The 25,716-nt window shown below is 56.0% G+C and overlaps 1 protein-coding gene across 1 annotated transcript in view; it reads right to left on the bottom strand.

The window, feature by feature from the left end:
- ZFAT (zinc finger and AT-hook domain containing) overlaps positions 1 to 25,716 on the bottom strand; it is a 101,384-nt gene that overhangs the window by 44,740 nt on the left and 30,928 nt on the right. The window contains exons 3-8 of the mRNA XM_075549227.1: positions 23,700 to 23,951; positions 16,249 to 16,437; positions 15,039 to 15,189; positions 6,783 to 8,158; positions 5,934 to 6,166; positions 3 to 90 (exon numbers count right to left, since the gene is read on the bottom strand). Coding sequence (XP_075405342.1) covers positions 3 to 90; positions 5,934 to 6,166; positions 6,783 to 8,158; positions 15,039 to 15,189; positions 16,249 to 16,437; positions 23,700 to 23,951 — 2,289 coding nt within the window. The remainder of the gene's footprint in view (positions 1 to 2; positions 91 to 5,933; positions 6,167 to 6,782; positions 8,159 to 15,038; positions 15,190 to 16,248; positions 16,438 to 23,699; positions 23,952 to 25,716) is intronic.

Genomic DNA, 25,716 nt, shown 5'->3' with positions numbered 1-25,716 from the left:
ACCAGGATGGCTGGTCTTGATATGTGACTTTATCAATCGATCTTCTGAAAAAGACTTTTCACACACAGGACAAGAATAACTCCTTTTGTCCTAACAGAAAGAGAGTACAATCAATCGGCTGTCTCGTTTGAACTTAGGGACTCTGTGGAAAAAGAACCACCACCACCACCATTAACCATCATCAACACTACCATTACCACTACCACTCTTATCATCATAACCATAACCATCACTACCACCACCACCATTAACCATCATCAACGCTACCATTACCACTACCGCTGTTATCATCATAACCACCACCACCATTAACCATCATCAACAGTACCATTACCACTACCACTCTTATAACCATCACCACCACCACCATTAACCATCATCAACACTACCATTACCACTACCACTCTTATCATAACCATCACCACCAGCACCATTAACCATCATCAACACTACTATTACCACTACCGCTCTTATCATAACCATCACCGCCACCACCATTAACCATCATCAACGCTACCACTACCGCTGTTATCATCATAACCATCACCACCACCACCATTAACCATCATCAGTGCTACCATTACCACTACCGCTCTTATCATAACCATCACCACCACCACCATCATCATTAACCATCATCAACGCTACCATTACCACTACCGCTCTTATCATAACCACCACCACCACCATTAACCATCATCAACACTACCATTACCATTACTGTTATCATCATAACCATAACCATCACCACCACCACCACCACCATTAACCATCATCAATGCTACTATTACCATTACCACTATTATCATCACAACCATCATCACCCCCACCACCAGCACAACTATGATCACCAACACCATAACCATCACCACCACCACTGTAACCATCATCACTACCATTACTACCACCGCCGCCACCACCAGTATCACCATCAAAACCACCAATACCACCATCACAACTACAATCACCAACACTGCCACAATCACCACCACCATCATCACCACTACCACCATCATCACCATCATCATCACTATCACCACCATGACAACCACCATCAACACTATCATCACCGCCACTACCAACAATATCACTGCCACAATCATTGCAACTGCCACCAGCACCAAAATAATTACCACCAACACCACCACCGCCACCACTATCATCATCAACACTACCAACACCACTGTTACCACCACTATCATCAACCAACATCACTACCATTACCACCACCATCATCAGTACCACCATCACCACTACAACCATTACCACCACCACCAACACTATCATCAATACCAACATCACTGCCACCATCATTTCCACCACCACCATCACCACCACTACAACCATTATCACTACTATTACCATCATCAAAACCACCACCATCACCATTACAACCCTACCACCCCTACCTCCACCACCCCTACCTCCACCATAACCATTATCATCACCATCACCACCATTACCACCAGCACTTCAGTCATCAACACTATCATCACCGACACCACCACTGCCACCATCAGCAGCACTACCGCCACCATCAGCAACACCACTGCCACCACCATCACCACCAACATTCCCACCAAAGGCGGCAGCAGCAGCATCAAAGGTGGACACACGACCCAGTGCCTACATGGAAGCACTGTAAGAGTTGTTCTGCTGGGCTGCACTAGCAGGTAGATCAGTACTAGTGGGATGGCACAAGGTCCATGTTGGGAAAGGGATGGGGCCTAGGCAGTCCTGAGAGACTACTGGGGCTGCGAAGGGTGGTAAAGATCCCATCTGCAGACCTCCAGGTGGGTGTGCAGGGGTCTTTACACGAGATTCACAACCACTCCCCGGGGGACGTGATGATGACATTCAGGTGGGGACACTGAGGCCTAGGTGATGCGCCCTCCACCTGGGAAGATGACCCGATGTCCAGCCAGGACACCTGCCACCTCACAGGAGCCACATTCCACCAGCCATCAGTGGAGGTCCCCTCCACACTGCTGCGGCTGGGTCCAGGGCCCGGCATAGTCACTGACCCTCTGTCTGCTCGGGGGACCCGTGCTCACCCTGACATCCACTGGACCCCGGGGCAGAGTTCCAGATAGGGCCCTGGCCACCGCGGTAAGAGGCAATCAGAAGGGCTCTGGAGAGTTGACAGCTATTTTCTAGGAGGCCCGGTGATTTGGTTTTTCTTTCTTTCAATCTCCAACCATCTGAAAGTGATTTGTCTCAGAGCTGTGGGCCCCATTTGTGCTGCCTCTGAAGACTCAGGAGGTGGCTGCGCGAGAAGGCACCAGGGCGGGCTCCAATTTGCTGGTTTCTTTCTCAAGCCTCTGTCCACACTGGAGGTGAAAACCCAGATGAGCAGGGCAAACTCCAGAGTGGTGACCACAGTGGGGTGGCGGGGTGGCCTGGGCCGCCATAGGACTGGCCTTCAGGGCAACTCGGGCCCTTAGGAGAAGGAGTGAGCTGGAAGGACCAGCCAGTGGCTAGTTAGCCTGCCCCACGGCTTGGATCAGATCAGGGTCACAGCAGGGGCCCTGTCAGCGTGGGAAAGAAATGGGGTCCAGAACTCAAAGCCATAAGAAAACCAGGTTTACTGGTCTAACAGAGACTGGAGGGACCCTCTAGGAATGGCACTTAGACTCCCTTCAGTCCTGAAGCTGAACCCACCCCCTGGGCCTGCTTTCAGCCAAACAATGGCCCACTGCCACCAAGTGGATTCCAAATCACAGTGACCCTAGAGGACAGGGTCGAACGGCCCCGGTGAGTGTCTGAGAAGATAAGGCTTTACGGGAATAGAAAGCCTCATCTTTCTCCTGTGGAGCAGGTGGTGGTTTTGACCTGCTGACCTGGCAATTAAGCAGCCCAACATATAGCCCACGACACCAGCAGGTCTCTGTTAACAGCCACACCCATGAAGAACGTGCCCTTGGCAAAGGGGCCACACATGATGACCAGCAGGCATCACCGGTCAGGAAGCCACACTCAAAGGGCAGGAAAGGGTAGGGCGAATGGACAGAGGGAGAGGGGCTCGCACGGCGCATGGGCAGTAGGGAGAAGACCACTAGGGGGATGGGGCAGCAGCTGGTGTCAGGACACAGAGAGTGTAGAACTGCTGAAAGGGACGCTTACAGGTTCTGAAACTTTCACCCAACCACTTAGACTGCTCAGGGTCCAACAAGGGGGCAGGTGGCAAGAGGCAGGCACATATCCTGGGTGCAGGGCCAGGGCCAAGGGCCTTCTCTGGGCAAAGCTGCTCCACTGTCTATGACTTGGAGGCCTGGCTCTCCTGGGCACCGAGAGCCACCCAGTGGACAGTAAGTGTCCACTAATAACCACCTACCCGAGGATCCAGCTGTCAGCCACCTGGCAGGTTGAGAGGAAGCTTGGAGGCTGTGAGTGTAAATTACCAGGGAGGGGACACGGGCAAAGGAGGGGAAAACGGGTGCGTGACTGGAAGGTCACCCACGTGCCTACGCGGTACATGCAGAGACAACTGGAGAGCAGTGTGCTCAAACATACACACAATAAAATCATTTTTTTCTAAACATACTCTGAAACTGCCATCAAGTCTACCCAACTCACAGCGACCCTACAGGACAGACTCAAATGAATTCGGCGAGTTTCTGAGACTGTAATTCTTTAGGGGGTAGAAAGCCCAGTTTTTCTCCTGAAGAGCGGCTGGTAGTTTCAAACTGCAGACCTTGACGATCAAGCCCAACACAGAAGCACTATGCCACCAGGGCTCCTTCTACATCTACAATGAGGTAAAATATATCATGGCTCCCCCACTCCAGCCCCCCAATCTCTAACTGCTGCATACGTGAGACTTTCGGAGCTGGGGACAAAGCCCCAACAGGATGCCCAGGCACGTAGTCACTTGTGTCCAAATGAGAGAATACCACAGACCCCCAGCTTTTGGAAATGGGTAGAAAAAACTTATATCCAACCAGTTGATTGAGTGAATGAGTGTGTGTGTGTGTGTGTGTGTGTGTGTGTGCGTGCGTGAACACTTAGCGAGCATACTCATTCACTCCCAGACTACTAACCACCACTACCATTGAGTCCATTCTGACTCACGGTGGCCCTCCGTGGGGTTTCTGAAACAACCAGTCTTGATGGGAGCAGACAGCTTCATCCTTCCTCCGTAGCTTGGAGTCTGGTTGAGTTTGAACCACTGACCCTGCAGCCCCAGCAGGCCATTTTCCAAGCTGGTAGGCAGCTGTTACCTTACTTCTGGCATGCTCCTTTCACATTCTTGGAAAGCACCCACCTTTATAGTCAAAGCCAGCCTACACGCTGCTCACAGCCAGCAGCTCTGTAGTCTTTGAAACTATCTGCCACCGCCACCACTGCCCTGAATGTGTCTCCAAGGAGGGAGGGCTGCCTGGGACTGGCTTGCAATAGCTGACGTGGATGGCGCTGGCAGAGCCCCAGCAGTGCAGTCATTAAGACCACTCGGCTGCTAATCAAAAGGTCAGTGGTTCAAATCCATTGGGCGCACCTAGAGGGCAGTTCTACTGAGGCCAGTCTTTAAGGTGCAGCTGTGTAGGCAGCCCATGGACAAGAGAATGACGCAGCAGCACCCAGACCTCCGTCGTCCTCACAATGGTGATGGTGCCACCGCTGCTGCAGGCATTGCATCAAGCCACACTTGCTGCATGACCAAGCACGATGTCCTTCCCCGGGACAGCTCCCTGCTGATATATGTGTCCGAAGTCCAGGCTTGGATAAACATGCGTGTGCATGTGAGCAGACACATGTACTCACACATGTCCCAAAGAGGCCGGGGAGGTAGGGGTGGGCGCGGCTTATGAGAGGCCGGGGAGGTGGGGGGGGGGGCGCAGCTTATGAGTTGGGTTTGTAACCACAACCACAAGGACAGCAATTCAAACCCGCCAGCTGCTCCAAGGGGAAAAGATGAGACTTCCTGCTCCTGTAAAGAGGTACAGCCTTAGAAACCCAAATGGGCACCGGTGCCCTGCCCTACAGGGTCGCTATGAGTCAGCATTGACTAGATGGCAGGGAGTTTGCTTTCATGTTTGCAACATGCACACACGTGTGGGATGTGTGTACTCCATGTTACATGTTGCTACACCCACATCGATCTCACAGAGGCTACAGGGTCTCTGAGGGCCAGGTGGCCTGCCTGTGGGCTTCAAGATGCTCTGAATCTAGATGTCTCAGACTGCAGAGCCCACGCTCCGAAACCCACCACAAGCCCTCAACCCCAAGTTCAAAGAGCTGGGACGTCCACCACCCATCGCCCCCTGACACTGAGCTACACCTGGGCCAGGCTGGCCTCCCAGTTCCCATCAGCTTTCCAAAAAGGGATCAGAACTTGCCAAAACTGTACCTCCACCCCTGTGAGGCCCGCTCTCCAGGAAGCAGGGGCACAGCCCTCTCACTGGGACCCGTCTCTGCATTCCACATCCTGAATTTACGTCACACTTCTTTGAAAAACGGAAGGCCTGTCATAGGCACTCTGCTCCCCAAGTTCAGCATCAGTACAGGCCTGTAGGGCAAGGGCAGCACCAACTGGACACACGTTGGGCCCTCACAATCTAGTCTACCTCCCCCTGCGGTTGACTGCCCGTTACTGTACCCTTCCAGAAATGGGCAGTTTCTACCCAGCCTTCCCCAATGCAGACAGCACGCAGGAATGAAGAGCGGGCGTGCCCCTCCATCCATACCATCTTTTTCTCAAGGCCACACAGTGCTGGCCAAGAGCGGGTGATGGGGAAAAGCACACCAACAGAGGTGGCTGGCCCCTGTGGGGGTGTCTCCCATTCGCCTCTGGCCTTGCCCTGCATGCGACTGTGGATGCACTGTGGCCCGGGATCTGGGCGCCCAGGACTTGGGGTGTGCAGAGGGCCAACGCTAGTGAGATGGCCCTGGCCTTCCCCTGCGCATGCACTGTGGTCCAGGGCCTGACCACTCACCAGCTCTGTGTGCACTTTGAGGTGCGCCTGCAGCTTGTACTTGTCTGGGGTGCAGTAGTCGCAGCCGTCGGTGGGGCACTTGAGCAGGACGTTGCTGTGCTTCTGAATGACGTGCCGCTTCAGGCAGTTCTTGGTGATGGAGGAATAGCGGCACTGGGAGCAGTAGTACAGGTGTTCACGCGTGTGCGTGCGCACGTGCATGTCAAAGTGCACCTGGTACCAAAAGAGTTTGCCTAAAAAAATAGTGCCACATGAGAACAAGGAAGTTTCTCTTCCAGTGAACTCGGTGATTTTTGTCTTCTTTCATATATATATATATGACGATGCAACTCTAACCCTCTCGGTGATTTTTGTCTTCTTTCATATATATATATATGACAATGCAACTCTAACCCTCTCCTGCTGGCCTTAGTCACCGTCACCTGGTCTACTGAGGGGGATGAGTGTGGCTCTTTGGGCAGGAGGATGAGGACCAATCACTACGCCTAGGCGGTTCCACGCATGTGCAGTCAGTCTCCAGGCTCCGCGGCCCGGCCCTGGTCCAGCGCCCCTGGAGATGCAGAAGCTGCCTGGCCTATGACGCTAGAATTATGATCAGGGCACCCCTCTGATCCCCTGGGGCAGGGCCAGTGCCACTGCTCAGCTGGACCTGCTCTTCTTGGCTAAGGCACTGAGATGGTGCCCGCCTGGCCATGCCAACGCGCTTCGCCAAACTGCCCACGAGGTGGCCTCCAGGAAGACCTGAGCTGCAGCCCAGTTGGGCACCCATTCCCATCTCCACCTCAGCCGTTACCTGGCTCGGCCCTCCTGAGTGCCCTGCGGCACCCACCGCCCGCCCCGCCCCCTTACCGCAGTACTCGCACTCCAGCTCCCCGTACACCTTCCGGATGCGCTCACACAGGCCCGTGGTCATGGGCTTCTTTCGCAGGCTGTTCAGGATCTTCATGAAGGGGGTGACGTCACTCGGGGGCTCCGAGGCGGGCTGGCAGGAGTCCGGCTGGCATGGGACTCCGTCCCCACCGCCCGCCATCGGAGGGGGTTGTCCGGAGGCCTCTGCCGGACCCGGCCGGTCATCGGGGCCCAGGACAGTCATGTCCTGGCCTGGGCACGCAGGGCCCTCTGCGCCCTGGGGCTCCTGGGGAGGGCTCGCACCATTTTCTCCGGCCGGCGGCAGTGCTACCACCCCAGGATCCTGAGTTGAGGCCGGGGCTACGGACTGGGGCTGCCCGGAGTTTTCAGGCACGGTATGAGTTTCAGTGGGGGCAAGAGCGCCATTATTTTGCAGAAAGCCAGGGGAAACCAGTGTGGGCGGAGAAAGGCTGGCGGGCTCCACAGGGGTGCCCAGAGTGCCAGGGGCCACTGCCACTTCCCCCGGGGCCTCCTGGGGATGGGTGTCCACGGGGCAGGCTGCCTCCTTGGGGGTGTTCACCCCCTGCAACACCACCTCCTCCTCGGCCAGCTGCAGCTGGTCGCCCAGGGCCTCCTGGGGGACGTCCCCACCGGGCTCCAGCAGGCAGAAGCTCTGGTTGATGGAGCTGTGGAAGGCGGCGGCCTCGGGGGCCGAGCTGTGTGCCTCGCGGAGGTGGGCACGCAGCCGCACGGAGCTGACGAATTTCTTGGGGCACAGTGCGCAGACGTAGACGAATGGGTGCTTGCGGACGTGCTGCTCCAGCGCCTGGTACTTGGTGGCGCCGTGGCCGCAGAGCTCACAGGCGAAGGGCCACTGGTCGCCATGCACCAGCATGTGGCGGTCGCGGTCCAGCTCGTTCTTGAACTTGCGCTCGCAGATGTGGCAGTCGTAGAGCAGCTGCCGCTTGCCCTCCCTGGTCATCAGGCAGAGCTTATCCAGCGCCTCCTGGACCTTGCGGTCCTGCGAGTCGTGGGCGTCGCGCATGTGCTTGATGAGGTTCTTCACGTCCGAGTACTTCTTCTTGCAGAAGCGGCAGTGCTGCTTGATCTTCTTGTGCACGCGCTCCACGTGCACCTTGAGGTGGCCCTTGCTCAGGCAGGTGAAGGCACAGTGGTCGCAGGAGAACTTTTCGCCAGTGTGCTTGCGCAGGTGCACGTTGAGGTTGGCCTTGATGGCGCTGGCGTAGCTGCAGTGGGAGCAGGCATAAGGCTTCTCCTTGGTGTGGATGCGCAGGTGGGCCTGCAGCGAGTGCTTGAACTTGAAGACCTTGTTGCAGTACTCACACGTGAAGATCTTGAGCTGTGTGGGGCCCAGCCTGCAAGAGAGGGCAGCACCGTTACACTGCACCCCACATATTGCATCATAAGGGCCAACTATGGATTCCTTATGAAGCCAACACCCAGGGGACTGCAAAGGGTCCCCAGAAGACCAGGCAAAGATGGCTGGGCCAGGCCTCGTCCCCGGAGCCCACAGGCTAATGGGAGGGTGAAGAGGGGCCTCAGCGGACTGCGCAGGGAAAAGGCCCTGGCCTGGAGTAAGAAGCCCCAGAGTGCAGGCTCGAGGTGGACAATGGAACTGCCCATCTGCCCACATACAACAGTTGTCACGAGGGCCATTCTACTTCATATTGCCTTCGGTGGCTGCAGTCAGGTTCTGCGGATAGCACGCAGACTAACCTGGATTAACCTGCTGTGGGCAGACGTCCGGGCTGAGGAAAGGAAAGGGGCATGGGCTGGGCTGTTCAGGACGTGCACAAGTGCTAGCTGGCTCAGGGGCTGGCCAGTGTGTACCCCGGGAACACACGGAGAACCAGACTTCCCAGGATGAACTGTCTACACTGTGCCTGCTGGTGCCTTCTCACCAGTGTCCCTGGCCCTGCCCAGCCTGTGTGGCCAGCCAGCTGCTGGGGGTGCTCAGCCCCTGGGCAATGCCTGGCTTTGATCTGTGCTTGCTTCTCTCCAGTGGAGAAGAGCTGTGGTCAGTCAGAAGTAGACGCTCTGCCAGGTGGCCTCTCTGAGTTGGCCAGCACCGGGTGAGGACTGCATGTGGGGGTGGCTGCTCTCTACCTGGGGAACTCCCCACACTGCTCTACCATTGGTGGTAGGACCGTTGAAGCCCCTCTGGCTCAGTTACAGAACTGCCATTCATTAAGCTGGTAAGGTGCAAAGCCAGCAGTTCAAGCCACCTGCCACTCTGCAGGAGAAAGCTGAGGCTGTTGGCACTCGTAAGTTCTAGCCTGGCCTGTGACTCAGCACTGACTTGAAGGTGGTAGTAGGTTTGGGCCCAGAGCATGAGTCAACACCTGTCAGTGTGTCTCAGGCACCATGGGAGACTGTGCCAGGGGAGCGTGGAAGCCTGCCTGCCTGCCTGCGGGAGCAGTGCATTCTCACTGAGTCAGTAAGGGTAGCAACTCCCAATGGCTGGGCACATATGATAGGTCAAATCAGATGCCAAGTATTCCATTCCAGCCCTGGTCCCAGACCCATCCTGCAGATGAGAACACTGAGAGTTTGCATATGGTCACAGACACTGAGGAAGTGCTGAAGCTGGCACTGGAACCAGAGCTGAGTCCAGAGCCAGGGCTCCATGGGTGTCCAGCAGCTGATTGCTGGTCAGTAGCTCCCCCAGACCCTTCTGCCCAGTCAGCCCTCCAAGGACACAAACCACCAACCTTTCAGTTAACAGCCAGCCACTTGCTTAACTGCATCATCACTCAGCACCCCCCAGACTCCCTGCCCAGAAGCATCTTGCAAGAAAGCCCTGGCCATCTGCCTCCCAAAGCTCCCAGCCTTGAAATCCCCATGGAGCTCAGTTCTCTGCGCACACATGGTTGCTACTGAGACAGAATCGAATTGATGGTTTGGTGCTTTGCTTGATACGCTTAGGTAATATCGTGTGTGTGTGTGTGTGTGTGTTACAGTCTAGGGGGTTGTGTGTGTGTGTTACAGCCTGGGGGGTTTTGTGTGTGTGTGTGTGTGTGTTACAGCCTGGGGGGTTGTGTGTGTGTTACAGCCTGGGGGGTTGTGTGTGTGTGTTACAGCCTGGGTGTGTGTGTGTGTGTGTGTGTGTTACAGCCTGGGGGGTTGTGTGTGTGTGTTACAGCCTGGGGGGTTGTGTGTGTTACAGCCTGGGGGGTTGTGTGTGTGTGTTACAGCCTGGGGGGTTGTGTGTGTGTGTGTGTTACAGCCTGGGGGGTTGTGTGTGTGTTACAGCCCGGGGGTTGTGTGTGTGTGTGTGTTACAGCCTGGGTGTGTGTGTGTGTGTGTGTGTGTGTGTTACAGCCTGGGGGGTTGTGTGTGTGTGTTACAGCCTGGGGGTTGTGTGTGTGTGTGTTACAGCCTGGGTGTGTGTGTGTGTGTGTGTGTGTTACAGCCTGGGGGGCTGTGTGTGTATGTGTGTGTCTTACAGCCTGGGGGGTTGTGTGTGTGTGTTACAGCCTGGGGGGTTGTGTGTATGTGTGTGTGTGTGTATACAGCCTGGGGGGTTTTGTGTGTGTGTGTGTGTGTGTGTGTGTGTGTTACAGCCTGGGCAGTTATCCTCCTCTCTGTTTGGCCTGAGAATGCGGCTTCAACCCAACCACCACCCCAGTGTGGGCACACAGAGAGAAAGCCCCCTGTCTGGGGCGTCCACTGCTATTGAAAGGGTCAAGTTTTATTGTTGAAACCAGTGCACAATGAAGGGACACGGCCTGGTGAGCACCGGTGGAGGAGGTGGCAGGTGACACTCCTCTCCTGCCAGAACTGCCCCCTCTGCAGGATGTGCCCCAGTTGTCCAGCCAAGGCCTCAGGCACGGAGTGTCCTCTGTGATGGCCATTGCCCATCACAGCCAAACCCAAACCCAGTGCTGTCCAGCTGTTTCCCACCCAGAGCGACCCTGGAAGGCTGCGAAGAGTTGCTACAAACTCTTAAGGAGCAGACCGCCTCCTCTCTCTCCCAAGGAGCAGCAGCAGGTGATTCTGCCCAGCCGGCCTTGCGGCTAATGGCCTGATATTTACCCTGTGCGAGCTGGCAGGTCACGATGACATGATGTCTAGAGTCATGAATGGCCCAAGCAAGGATGTTTCAAGCACACAGGATGCTGAGCCTTTAAGTGAAAGCAGTTTAAATGGACGGCGTGGCCAAGAGCACTGGAGGGCCCAGGTCACACCATGTGATCGGAATATTCAAATCTAGCTGACCAGTGTGTCTGTGGGCTAAGCCAAGGCTGCTTTCAGGCCACGTGCTGGAATTGCTCTCAAGTGACAAAGACACCCACCATGTATGTTTGTGGGTGCAAAGAGCTTCACATTATTAATGCAGTGGCCTAGACAAGCCCCAGGCAAGACCCCTGTGGCATGCTTCGCCCCGAGGGCAAGGAGGCTGCCAAGTGCCCAAGAGTCCCCCAGGGCTGAGCCGGAGGAGCTGCAATGCTGAAACATGGCTAGATCCCACGACTCCTCATCCAGGGAGGGAGCCTTGCGTTCCCTGCACTTCCGAGGGCCAGCCTCACTGCCCTGGGAATCCAGCTGAAATCCAGCATGCCATCCAGGGAAGGTGGAGACGTGAAGGTGCACAACAGTGGAAGGCCAGAAGCTTCGAGGAGGACCCAGCACAGGGAAGCAGTTTGGCTGTTAACCAAAAGGTCAGAGGTGCAAGCCCACCAGCCACCCTGCAGGAGCAAAAGGAGGCAGGCTGCTTGCATAGTGATCACAGCCTGGATACCCTATGGGACAGCTCATTCCAGCCCATTAGGGTCACCAGAAGTGCCAACCAGCCAGAAGACAGTGAGTGTAGAACTAGAATCAAGAATGAGAATTCTACCATGGCCCCTGCACCTCGCACGGTCTATGGGCACCGTATTACGAGCCATGCAAACATGGCCGACTGTGGAGGAGAGCCACCTGCTGCCCTCAGCCTGGCCAGCTGGTGGGCAGGGCAGCCTCCCAGAGGACTCCACACCGGGACCCATGGCTGGGGAGTGAACCGGAGGTGGCCAACCCGGGACGAGGGAAAGGTAGGGGTCAGCAGGGGTCCAAGACGTGAAGAAAGGCTTGAATGGAGCAGCTAGCAGAACCCAGGTGGGATGTGCGAGTGGAGAGGGCCTGGAGAGGCACCGGCTAAGCCTGCTGTGACCCACGGGGCATGCAGTGAGTACACCCCTGCATGTTCCAGCCCTGGGGTTAGTGGGGGAAAGCTATCCCATTTCCAGTACATGTCGCCATCTAGTGGAGGAATCTGAAGACACAGGGATCACCTAGCCACATCAGCTCGAGACCCCCTCAGGAACCCCGTGTTCCACTAACTAGCCAAATCCTTATTCCCTCCTCTAAAACCATTCACTCTCATTTCATCCAAAACACTTCCCAACAGAAAAAAACCTCAAAGCCGAGACTCATTGGGTCTTGGAAGCGGAGGCTGAGAATCCGAAGGGCACTTTAGGAAGATTCCGTGGCTGTAGTCCTGGGTACAGAGGCCTGCAGGGCACCCTGGTGGTGCCAGGGCCTGTTGGTTTGTTTTAAAAGAAAGATACAAAATTACGTATCAAGTAGAAACTCTATGTGACCAAATGTTTGTCTCGCTTGGGGGTCAGATGTGGGGAGAAAGAAAAGAGTATGGGAGAAAGTCACGGTGGTCGCCGGGGAACTTTGCTGGCAGCGGGCTTGGGTTTTTCAGTCTGGGATGAGATTCAAAATCATTTCTCTCCTTACAGCTTTCTGGCTTCCCTAAATCCTCGTTCTCGTATCTGTTACACCAGGGCTGGGGGACGTTGTCAAGAGTGGCTGACATCACAGGCCTCACCAGAGAGAAGCAGTCCCAGCAACCAGGCGAGGGGCGGGTTCACTAAATGTCGGAGCAGCAAAGCCCACGAGGGGCAATAAATATCCAAAGGGCCCTTGGCACCGAAAAGGTTCCCACCCGTGTTCTAAGAAAGACACAACCAGCAAGCTTGTCCTCTGTCCCGCAAAGCAAAAGCCTCGTGCAAAAGACTGCCATCTCTTTCACAACTCCTTTACATTCACGCATGAAATATTAACGGACTGCACGACAAGAGGAACCCGGCCTGGATCTGTGGATTGAATATTAGGGATCTTCACCTGCAACTAGTCCGCTGCCCTCATGATTCCAGCCTCAGAAACCCACGAGGCAAGGCTCCCTCTGCCCTGCGGAGGGGCGGGGAGTCAGCATAGACGGCTGTGGGTTCACCTGTACACAGGTTAGCATGTCCTGGAGTCTCTCTGCCCGAGAGAGCTTCGATATGTGAGGGAAATTCGGTAAGAGCTACATATCAGCCGAGCTACGGCACTGCCTGATCCTGAGGGATCGCTCTGTGGCAGACTTGCCCAGAAAAGAGGGGTCCTCTTAGACTATCCAGATTCATTCATTCAACTCAATGAGAACAGAGGACGGGGCACCCCACCCCCACCCACCACCCCAACACACCCATTATCAGAATGTGATTCCCTAAGGGCCCGGCAGGAACCTGCCTCTTTACAGAAAGACTTCCGTGGTTCTCCCTCTGCACTGCATCAAATCCCCTCCGACCGTGCAGGGCGGCTGCAGGAGACGCTCGAGGACAAGGTGGTGCGTGTCCAGAAAGGACCGCTGCATTACTCTCTGCCTTCTCCCTGAGCCTGCGCCCAGTTGGCAGGAGAGGCAGGGGCCCGCCAAGCTCCGTCAGACTTTAAAGACTGCTGCTCCTAGCGTAGAGCCCCCACACCCACAGAACTCATCAGGGCGAGGCCTTCCTTTCAGCTGGAAGATGGGGTCAGGCCTCAGGTGGTCTTGTCCCTGTGTTGGCTGGCTTCCAGGTTCATTAGCCCAGCACAGCTAACGGCTGAGGACGAGCTAACGGCTGAGGACGGGGGAAAGGGGAGGGGGAAGCAGCCCCTCTGGTTCATTCATGTCCATGGAGTTCCCAGCAGGCAGTGGGTATATCTGGAGGTCAGTTTATAATGTGGCCACAATGTTGAGCACTCAACCTGAAGCCGTGCCGCTGAACCGGTCCTGACCCACAGCACACCTGTGTGCACCAGAACGGCGCAGCGTCGGACCTGGCCATCGGCGTCCAGTATGCGACACAAGGTCTTCAGAAGCTGTTGCCGTCCATCGGGTCAGCTCTGACGCACAGCAGCCTTATACACAGCAGAAGGAAACACTGCCCGGGCCTGTGCCACCCTGGCCACTGCTCCTAGGCCTCAGCCCATTGTGGCAGCCACCGTGTCTCTCTTGGTGGCTGGCCCCTCGGGCGTGGACAGGCTGTTCCTTCTTCATAGTCAGTTCTCCGTCTGGAAGCTCTGCTGACACCTATCCACTTTGGGTGATCCTGCTGGTGTCTGGGACGCCAGTGATGCAGCGTCCGGCACCACAGCAGCCACCACAGGGCGACAGACGGACAGACCGGTGGCGGACTCACGGTCTCAGACTCATAACCTCGAATCTATCTCACCTGACGTCTTGGGGAAGGATGCCAGGGTGCTCGCACCCCCAGCACGGCTCTCAGGGTGAAACTGGTCCCCTGAACTACACAGTGGACACAAGCACTCACTGCAGAATCTGGGCTGGGAATGAAGACTCCCAAGGTGTGTTAAGCTTAAAACAAGAGCACGTGGCCAAGAGTGGATCTGGTATCTCATTATGGAAAAAGAAAACAGAACAATGCAACCGCAGTACTGCATGTTAGACACACACACACACTCTCTCTCTCTCTCTCTCTCTCTCTCTCTCTCTCTCTCTCTCTCTCTCTCTCTCTCTCTCTCTCTCTCTCTCCCCAACCTCAACAGAAGTTGTTTCTATCAGGAAGGGTTCTGGGGCCTGTCACTCCCGTCGCACGGATGTCAGAAGGTCCCTCCCGCAGACTAGAGAGCAGAGAGGGGTTTTCAATAACCAACGTGTGGTGCAGACTCATGAAGCAGCGAAGGCCTTGCTGACTGAGTGACAGTGTCAGATGCTGTGACAAGGTGGCCCAGGCTCCTGCCCACCCGTTTCAGAAAGAACATTCACCATCACACATTTCCCACAAGGATGCGGGCTCGGCCAACACACCCTTGGTTGCAATGGTGGCACCAGTCAGCTCTCACGTTCAACTAAGCCCTCCCCTCCCGGCTCCTTCACAGGCAGCACCGGCTATCCACAGGACCCACCTTCCTGCCCGCCCCCTGTGATAGCGCCCACTGACACCAGCCCTGCAGCCCCGCAGGACGGAGCGGAAGCCTCACCTGCTGGACTTCATGGGCTGCTCGTAGGGCGCCTGCTGGATGGCATACTCCTGGTAGCCCCGCCGCTGGGCCAGGTCGGCCACCGCACTCTCAGGGCCGGCGGCCTCTGCTTCTGGGGGCCCAGCCTCCACGGGCACAATCTTGGTGGCACCTGGCACAGGGGCACAATGCACTGCGTGTGAAAGTGGGTCCGCCATGGGCACCGACCCACCCAGGGGCATGCAGCTCTGCCTGCCAGGCCCCTTCTGCTGCTGAGTGGGCATGTGGGTAGGTGCACAGGCCAGGCAAGTCCTTCCTGTGGCTGCAGCTCCACGTTATCTGCTCAGTACACTTGGCCGTGGAGCTGTACCGGCCGCCAGCATGGACGCTTGCCTTCCCACTGCTGTGCTGCACTGTGCTCAAGGGCTGCAAGAATCTAAAGATGCTGTGGGCAGCACATTGGCCCCCCCAAGCGTGGCGCACCCCGATAGCCCCTCACCCGCCATCATGCCGACTGCAGAAGGGAGCAGACCCAGTGTGTTAAGTAGATGCGTTATCTGCTTGGCCCAGTGTGTTAAGTAGATGCGTTATCTGCTCCGCAGCAGCAGGGCCTGTGTAGTATAATGCCATGCTGTCCCCAGGGCAGCTGCTGAGGACGTGCATGCTGGCCAGGGAGAAGGTGACACTGAGACCAGGAAGGCAGGGGCTTTGTGACCCCAGAGCTCCTCAGCCAGCCAGCGTCTAGAAGGGCTTCCCCTAAGGACACAGCCTGAACTTGAATGTCCAGCCTCTGAATTATGAGAAAAGAAACGTCTGCCCAGGAAAGCCCCCCACCCGGTGCCTGGTGGCCCAGCAGCCATGTAAAGTCAGATGGGGAGAGTAGGTAGAAGCCAGCCACCAGCTACTCCGTGAGGAGGGTGACACGAGGGGCTTTCCCAACGTCACCGATCCTTTAATAGACCCACTAGGGATAGAAACACAGGGGGAGGGGCATCCCAGAGAGACACCCTCCACTAAGGACAGGGCTGGCAGCGGGGGAAGGAGAGGAAGGGGAGCAGCCACACAGCCCCTGCTGGGGAACTTCAGCTCCTGAGCAGCCAGCAACAGACTCGCTCTCTCCCAATTCCTGGTCATTCAGTCCTGAGCCCATGGGTGCCCACAGCGTCCTCGCCCACCCACTGCACTGGGTGCAGACCCGCCCCAGGGTCTCATAAGCCCTGCTCCCTCTCACCCGGGATGGCCTCGTGCGCCGTCAGAACCACGCTGATGATGGGCTTCTTGGCGCCCTCAGGCTGCGAGGCCGCCGTGCCCGAGGGCACTTTCTGCACCTTCTCCGTCCTCTGTGCCCGGGCTCTCTTTGCACCCTTTTCTCGATCGTCCTCCTTACCCTTCCTTTCCAGCTCGGTGTCAGATTCGCGCCCTAAGGAGCACACGGAACGGGCATCAGTGACTGAGTGTGAGCATGTACCTGTATGGGCCGTCCAGGAAACAAGCACCTGCCAAGGGATGTGGACACACGCACCGGAGGCGAGTGGGCACGCGGCTGTTCACCCACCAGCCTCCCCACAGACGCACGCTGCGGCCCCCAGCTCCTGTAAGGACAGACAGCCTGGCCAACCCTCTGGGGAAGATCTGCTCTGTGAACTGTGAGGCCAAATAACTCGATGGCAGGGGCTTTGGCAGTGCAGTGGTTAAACCACTTGGTTGCTATCGAAAAGGTCAATAGTTTAAACCCCTCGGCCGCTCCTCAGGAGACAGGTGTAGGCAGCTTTGGCCATAAAGAAACTGTAGTCAGAAGTGGCTCCCAGTGGCCCCACATAGGGTTTCCAAGACTGCAGATCTTTCCAGGAACAGAGCGCCTCATTTTCCTCCCTTGGAACGCTATAGTGGGTTTGAACCGCCAACCTTGTGTTCACAGGTCAATGCCTAACTCCCAGTGCCACCAGGGCACCTTGTGTTGTATCATCTCAGGCCCACAGAGCCGTGGAGGCCCACTGCATCCCCTCTGGGACGATTCCTGGTCCTGTCTCCCATCCAGTCCAATGATTCTTGGTAAAGGCCCTGCCACACGTCATTGCCAGGAAACCCTGACAGCACAGTGGATTACAAGTTAGGCTGCTAACTGCAAGGTCAGCAGTTCAAACCCACCAGCAGCTCCACAGGACAAAGATTGAGGTGTACAGCCTCGGCAACCAACAGGGGCAGCTCTGCTCTGTCCACCAAGGTCCGTCTGAATCAGAACCGACTCAATGGCAGTGAGTCTGGTTTGGTTTCTCAGTCACTGTGCAGACCCAGGATAGAATAGACGCATACCCTGGTCACTACCCGGCACAGAGACATGAGAAGCAGGAACACAGGGCACTTGGTGATGGAATGCCCGACCTGGCCAGCAGGTGAAGAGTTAAGTGCAAACGCAATCCTGCACTGGTAGCAATCAGTCCATAGGCATTCATCTATAATTAACACTGCGCTGGTATTCTGAAGTACCTACCCGACACTGCTCAAGAACTAATTAAATCTCAGAACCCCCCGGAGAGCTAAGTGTTATCAACCAATTAATAAAAAGCCCAGAACAACTGTCAGAGAAGCAGAAGGGAAGGGTTGAGAGTCTGTCCCCGTCGCACCTCCCGCCACCCCCTCCCACCAGGACGGTAGCTGAAACCCTCTCCAGCCTGCACACAGCAGCTCTCCTGGGTCCCGGGCCCCTCGGCATGCCCACGTCTGCCTGGTGCAGAAGAAGGGCGCCCGCTTCCCACACGCACAGCCACAGAGAGTTTATCGGCAGCCCAGCCCCCCGGGACCCTCAGAGTGCTTCACGGGGTTTCGAGCTGTGACCCACCCTTCCCCAGCTGAGTGCCAGCCTGGCTCCTGGCGGTTCACCCACCTCCCTAAGACACCGTGCCATTTGCGTCTAAGGCAGTCCTAGGACACCATCCTGAGGCTGTGGCCTGGTTACCTGCACTCAGCAGTCCGCGGCCTTTCAGGAAGAGGCTGCCAGGCGCCTGTGGACAGTCACACTGTGAACCTGGAGGGTGACTGGTCCAGTACCTCACTGTCTGCACCACCAGGGATTCCCACCAGAGACCAAGAATACACACGTTCCCCTGGTGGGCATTCGTGAGGGCTGGGCCCTCGGGGATGAAAGGGAGCCAGTTAGATGGTGGGGCAAGGAGAGCCTCCAGGAAGGACTTACTGGGCAGGGCCACCCAGTGCAGGTGCACGGCTCCCAGCCCAGCAGAGGCCAGGGGGGACAGAGGAGGCCAGGACAGGGAGCCACATGACCCACTCTGTGAGCTGCATTGGTGGCAAAAAGGTAGGTGTCTGAGGCACGGACCAGAAGGAAAGAGGGGTCAGTCAGCCAGAAAGGGCAGGGAATCTGGGGGAGAGGAGCATCGGCCCTGCCCCTTCAGACTTGGATCTCTCACTGCCCTGGGCGGCCTTGGCCTTGCACTTACTGGCTGATGCTGACCATGAAGAGATTCCAGCACCATGTGGCTGCGCGGCCTTGCCCCTGTGAGCTTCCCCAGCTGGCATGTTTACAGAAGTGGCTCCCAAGACCCCTGGACAGGTGTGAAGCACCAATCTGAAAGTTGAGAGTTGGGTGCTTTAGTGGCTGTGCCACCAGGGCCCCTGAGCCAGGTTGGCATCAAAGCACAGCAGATGTCACCTGTGGTAGTGTGTAATTTCACGTCAACTTGAAGATATATAAAAGTGGAGGGTGGTATTCAACCTGTCATCCGGTCACAGCCTGATGGTGCCTCCTTGTGGGTGTGGCCTCCTCATAGGGAGGGTGCTGGGAACCTCGCCCATCTCTCTGCCTTCACCTTCCTGCTGGTTGCTGCAAGCCCTGTAATGTGGCCACCGCCATTGGATCCACCTGACTGTGCACCCCCCGGCCTGTGATCTTCCTGCATGCTGCATCATGCATGTGGCTGTGTGATTCTGAAGAGCGACTGATGGACGAGTATTGGACTTTGGACTTGAGTTGGGGTGGGCTGAGATGTTTGTTTAGTATGATTACTTCTTGATATAAAGCTCTTTCTTACACATATGTGTGTCAATGGATTTGTTTCTCTAGTCCACCCGGCCTAACACACTACCTCAGCCCCCACTCTGCTCACCCACCTGCATCCACGGTCCCCGAGTCTGTTCCAGTGCACCCACTGAGCTAGTGCTTCCTCAGTAGGGTCTGTCGGGTCCACTCTGCAGTTGACACAGTGTCCAGAGGGCAGAGATGCTGAGCAAGGCTGAAAACCCCTCCGTGAAGGTGCCCAGTGCACCAGGTACACTGTAGGTCAGCCCACTGCCAACAAGTCAGGCCCAATGCACAGTGAGCTTTTTCCAGAGGGTCTCCGAAGCCCTGTCAGTCTTTACAGATGCTGCCAGCCTCATCTTTCCTCTATGGTGCAGCTGGTGGGTTTGAACCACTGACCCTACGGTTAGCAGCCCAATGCATGTATAAACCCACCATCTTCTTTAGGAGGTTTCATCTGGAGGAAAGGCAGATTTGAAAGGTTTGGGGAGTCATCTTGCTTAAAATGAGCCCAAAAACACCGAGCAGGGAAAAAGGTTCAAGAGTCCCTTTCCTGAACTGGGCATACTGATTTCTGCAGTCGGCAAAGTGTTTTCCACAAACACCAGCTGGTGCACACAGTGGCGGGAAATTTATACCCGGGTGTGACATTCACTCTTGGGGGCTCTCGGGAGTGTAGGGGCCTTCCTTTCTGTTTCTGGTTTCAAAGTCAGCTGGTGGGAGGTCATGCCCTGCTCTCCACAGGGCCTATATCAAAGCAATTAGGGGAGACACTTTCAAATGGCCGAGTGCCTGGCAGCCTAGAAACCCAGCCGGTCACATGGCCACAGCCACTGGGCAGCTGGGCACAGATGGTCACTTGTGCATATTCAGGCTTCAACAACAGCCAGGAAGGACAAACACAAGCCATCGCCTTTCCACTGATGAAGGTGGGTCCCCAGAAGGCGTTCAGACCAGGGGTCCCCAGGCCATTTCCCCCGCTTATTATCGGAGGAAGCCCATGGCTTAGTGAGTGGACAGTGCTGTCCGCTGTGGCCAAGAGGTCAGCTCACAAATTACAAAGCAGGCAGTGACATTGGAAGCGAAAGTGAAATGCGAATGGGAGGCTGGAGGGCAGAGTTAAGACCCACAGCAGGAAGGGGTGGGAGAGAAGAACGTGGGGACAGATGCCAGGGAGGAAGGGGGCAGTGCTGTCCAACACAGACCTCAAACTAGGCCATGACACCAAATCCCTTCTTGGTGGATAGGGAAGGAATGACCTCGGCACGCTGTCTCCTTAACTACAACACACACGTATGCGCGCATACACACACTCACATGCACATAGACACACATACATGCACGCACATATACATGCTCATTAATATATACATGCGCATATTCATACACATACATACACACGCACTCACCCACATACATACATACACACATATACAGATATTCACACAGACGTGCATACATGCATGCGTATACACGCATACAGATACACAGACATACATACACACATGCATGCAAATGCACACTCAGACAGCCACATACAAACATACACACGCATACACACATAACACAGAGACACATGCACATGAATGCACAAGTCAGATACATGCATGCACACACATATGCACACACACGCACCAGTCAAGGAGCACTGCTACGAGGGCTCCAGGTCACACATGCATAAACGCATCTCTGTGGGCAGTGGGTGGCTGCAGACATGCACTCTCAGCCATACAGGGGTCTGAGCCTCCTGGGGGCCCATCTAGCAGCTGATTCTGAGGGAATCTGCCCAGCTGGTTCAGGTTCAGGTCGAGACATCAGGTTATGGTGACTGCTTGCGGGGAGGAGTCATCCTAATAGATGTCCTCCAAGGACACGGAACAATCAGGAGGCTTAGCGTGAGGAGTTGTAAGGAAATGGAAAAGATGGTTGGTGAGAAAGGGGCAGGGGCGGTTGAGGAAATTCCTTTTTCCATCACAATAATGCCCGCTCATTCTCCAGGGGCAGCCAGGCCGTGCTTGGAGAGTGGAAAGCTCAGCCCATGCACTCAGCAGCCCTCCTTCTGGTCCCCAAACTCAGTGGGCATGGGGCATGAGCCAACTGGGGGCCCTCGGGCACCAGAGGTGCCCTGTGACAGATCCCAGGCTTCGTCAGCGAAGGGTCAGAGAAGTTTAGAGACAGAGCTGGAGGCAGAGATGAGAAACAAGCCTTCACATTTCAAGGGTTTTGTTCAGCAAGGATTTCTGTGACTTTGGACGTGCCCTCGTGCATGTGTTCATGTATACAAAGGAGCTCCCAAGGGTGCCGGGGAACAGACGGCAGACACCCTGGGGGACTTCCACGAGCTCCCTGGCACCTGCTTTAGGTGAGTACAGAGTACAAGCCAGGAAACTGGGCCCCAAGCGGCAGTTGATGTGAAATAACCCTCTGAACCCAACTGAGTCGAGGAGGACTGCTCGCGAGGGTGTCCGAGGCCGAGTCCTCACCAAAGCAACTTCCGGGAAACTTCCTCTACTGAGTTCAAAGTACATGCACGCTCTCATTTCCTCATGGATCTCAAAGACGGGACTGACAGAGATCCAATCCTACTCTCTGTGGGGCCCAAAGTGTGAACGACCTCTTCTACCAAGCTGCTCACTCATGAAGACAATGCTACCTCAATAGCTACTGACAGTGTGTGTGTGTGTGTGTGTGTGTGTGTGTGTGTGTGTGATCTGGATGGTGTGTATGGTGTGTGTGTGGGGAGTAGGGTATGGATGGGGTGTGTGCGGTATGTGTGTGGTGTGTATGTGGTATGTGTGTGTGGTGTGTGCATGTAGTGTCTGTGTGTATGGTGTCCGTGGTGTTACATGCGTGATGTGTGGTGTCTGTGTGTAGGGTGTGTGTGGTGTGTGTATGTTTGTGTGCATGTGTGGTATGTGTGTGTGTGGTGAGTATAGTGTATGTGTAGTGTGTGGTCTCTGTGTATATGGTGGGTGTGGTGTTGTATATATGTTGTGTATGTATGGTGTGTGGTGTTGTATATATGTGATTTGTATGTGTATGGTGGATGTGGTATGGTGTGTGTGTGAGGTGTGTAGTGTCTGTGTGTATGGTGAGTGTGATGTATATGTGTGATGTGTGGTGTGTGTGGGTGTGGTGTGTGTGCGTGCGGTGTGTGGTGTCTGTGTATGGTGGGTGTGGTGTTGTATATGTGTGGTATATATGTGTGGTAGGTGTGGTGGGTGTGTGTGATGTGTGGTTATCTGTGGGGTGGGGTGTGTGTGTATGGTGGGTATGGTGTTGTGTGTCTGTGGTACATGTGGAGTAGCTGGTGCATGGTATCTGTGTATAAGGTGGGTGTGGTGTTGTATATGTATGGTGTGGGGGTGTTTGTGTGTGTAGTGGGTGTGGTGTGTGTCTGTGTCTGTGTGTGTGTTTGTGGTGTGTGTGTGTGTGTGTGTGTGTGGTGGGTGTACGGTGTGGTGTGTGTGTGTGACATCTTACTTCATGACTCAGACAGATCAGAGCGAAGGGCAAGACACAGGCCCCCGCAAACACAACAGGAGCAGTGGCCCGCGTCTCCCAAGCCTCGGAAAGGAAGTACATGGCAGTGGTGACTGCACACGGGAGGGGGACTGGTGCTACCAGAGTGGCATGGCAGGGGGCATTTTCTGCCCCAAGGAGGAGGTCATCAAGGGCGTGAGTGAGCAAGTCCCCGGCCACAGAGAGGACACATGGCCAAACACAGGAGCATGGCCAAACACACGGCACACAGGAGCCCTGCTGGCACAGTGTAAAGCGCTCACTGCTTGGTGAGAGCCACAGCTCCTCAACCGATGGGCTACACCATGGGTGGGGGAAACGGGCCGACTCTCAGCAGGACTTGGGCAGAGGCTGAAAGCTGCTGCTTCTGGAAGGCCCAAGTAGTCCCTGACTAACCCGGGAGGGATCACCAAGGGCTACGGAGCGCAAGGGTGTGTGTGAGCGGTGAGCCAGACACATGGCAGGGACACACCCAGCCCAGGAGGCAGGGGCTCCGTGTCACTGCTGCACGGGCATGTTTGCCTGAAGGACGGCAGGCACAGACACCGGCTGCCGACGGCTCTGTGGGGCAGGGCGCTCAGCAGGCTTGCTAAGCCTTCACAGCTCACTGCAGGAAGGGCCTACATGTCACCCAGCCCTACCCCTCTCACTGCCACCGAGGGGATCCCGACTCTCAGCACTCCTCCAGGACAGTGTGGGTTTCCCAAGCAGTAAATCCTGATGGGAACAGAAGCCTTGCCTATCTCTTGAGGAGCTGCTGGTGAGCTCGAACCGCTGACCGTGAGGCGAGCAGCTCAACCTGTAACCTACTGCACCAGCAGGGCTCCTCTGCAGCCCCTGCCTGGAAAATGAAAGCACACACAAAAACAGCTGCTAATTCCGACGGCAGGCAACCCCTCACATGCATGCCTAGGCTGGGCCAGGCCTTTCTTCCGTGGCTCTCAGCCCATCAGAGGCTCGGTGTCTGCTGAAGACCCCGAATCTACTCCCAATATCAGGGGCCCGTTCTGTGAAAGACCGTGCGCAGACACATGCATCATTGTAAAAAGAAGTGCTTTCCGTGATGGGGACCGTGTCCACACGAGAGCTCACGGGCCAGCCAACCGTGGCTGAACAGGTGCCCTTACCTGCATCGGCGTCCTCCTCGCCCAAGTTCAGCACGATGATGCAGATGTGCTTCCGCACCTGCCTGGCATTGGAGAAGCTGCGGCCGCACTGGCTGCACTCCAGGCTGCTGGCCCCCGCGCTGGCCCCGTCCTCAGGAGCTGGCAGGCCCGCCTCAGGGGCGCTGCTCACCTGCTCCAGCTGAGCTGCTTCTGCACATGGCTTCTTTGTGGACCCCTTTGGCCGGCCCCTCTTCCGCTTCACTGCCAACAACTCTGGGGGCGTGGGTAGGGGGAGAAGACACAAGGTGGTCACACCATGAGATGACAGTGTTCCCATCTGAGAACATGCCCCCTGCCCCTCCCATTTCATTAAGAGATGCCACTGTGGAAAGTGACATGACACACCTGGAACGACTGGGAGCAGGCACTCCATAGGGCCTGGCCACCCCACGGCAGGGCATGATGTGCCCTAAAGGAATAACACAAGCAGACGTGAGCGCCCGTGTTCATGGCGGCACTGGTCACAATCGGGAGAAGCTGGAACAGCCCCAAAGCCCATCCGTGGACGGACGGATACAGACACGTTGGTGCAAACACACACACACACACACACACACACACGAATACTGTGCATCACTGAAAAGCACGATGAGCCAGGAAGCCCCACACGACACGATGGGCCTGGGGAGCACGACGCTGAGGGAAGGGCGGGATCACAAAGGACCAGCATTGTCAGAGACCGTGCTATGAGCATCCACACCAAGACAAAGGCTGGCCGGCCAATGGGAATCGACTGGCATCTCCCCCGGGGAGGGCGGGAAGGGGGAAGGGCGCAGGCTAGCAGGCTGGCCTGACCTTGGTGAAAGGAAGGATGGGGTTCCGGAGAGGGAACAGAGGAATCCCTGGGATGGCCAGCAGAGGGCACTCGGCAGCCTGGCTGGCACCCCCAGCATCACAGTGCCTAGTGGGGGTGGGGGGGTTCTTCCAGGCCACTCAGCCCAAGGCCTGTGTCCCGTTTTCCCAGGTGACAGGCCAGAGATGCCAGGCCTCATGCCCCTATGCACAGCCCACCCTGCCATCCACAGAGTCCCTGCGCCTGGGCATCACAGAACCATGGGTAACACAGCCAAAGCTGTGAGCAGGGGTGTGAGGGGGACCCTTCTTCGGGGTGACTGGCCACTCAGCAGTCAGGACAGTCTGACTCCAGCGAACGTGGGTCCTGGTCATCCCGGATCAGTGTTCCTTTCCTTTGAGCTCTTCATTCCCAAACGGCTCACGCAGCGAGGCAGCCAGTACAGAATGGGGAGCGGAGGGCAGGCACACACACTTAATCCCGGCCTTCCATGCCTTTACTCAAGAACAGGAGACCCCCTGGAAGCCTAGTATGTTACCGCAGCGACAGTGCAGCTCCCTGGCATCTATGTCCCAAGCCCAGGAGGCAGGAAGGCAGTGGATAAATTACGGCCAGTGAGCTGGGGTGCAGGAGCTGGAGGGTTCCCAGGAAGGCAGCATCCTCTCCCCTGCCGGGGTCCCTGTCCAGGAAGCAGAAGCCATACCAAGCCCACCCTCAGTGGCTCTGTCAGCATCTTCCTCCAAGGCCTGGGGGGCTCCGATCCCCATCAGGAAGGTCGAGTGTGCTTGCACACTCACACACATACACGCACAGGTGTACACACATACAAACAGGTGTACACACATACACACAGGTACACATATACACACATAAACACACTCAATGCATACTCACACTCACACATACATACAGACTCATACACGCATGTACACATACACACATATATGTATACACTCCCACATACAGACTCATGCCCAACAAACCATGCAGTCTCCCACAATCACACATTTACACATCCAACTCCACACACAAATACATCTTCACAGTCTCACACACACAATCACACACATCAATACATCACCATCTCTCTCTCTCTCTCACACACACACACACACACACGCTCATGCTCATGCTCACACGCATACATGGAGGCTTCAAAAAATCCATAGAAAATTTCAACAGAAA

Source organism: Tenrec ecaudatus, chromosome 5, assembly GCF_050624435.1.
Source record: "Tenrec ecaudatus isolate mTenEca1 chromosome 5, mTenEca1.hap1, whole genome shotgun sequence".
Taxonomy (NCBI): domain Eukaryota; kingdom Metazoa; phylum Chordata; class Mammalia; order Afrosoricida; family Tenrecidae; genus Tenrec; species Tenrec ecaudatus.
This window is presented reverse-complemented; position numbering and strand designations above follow the sequence as displayed.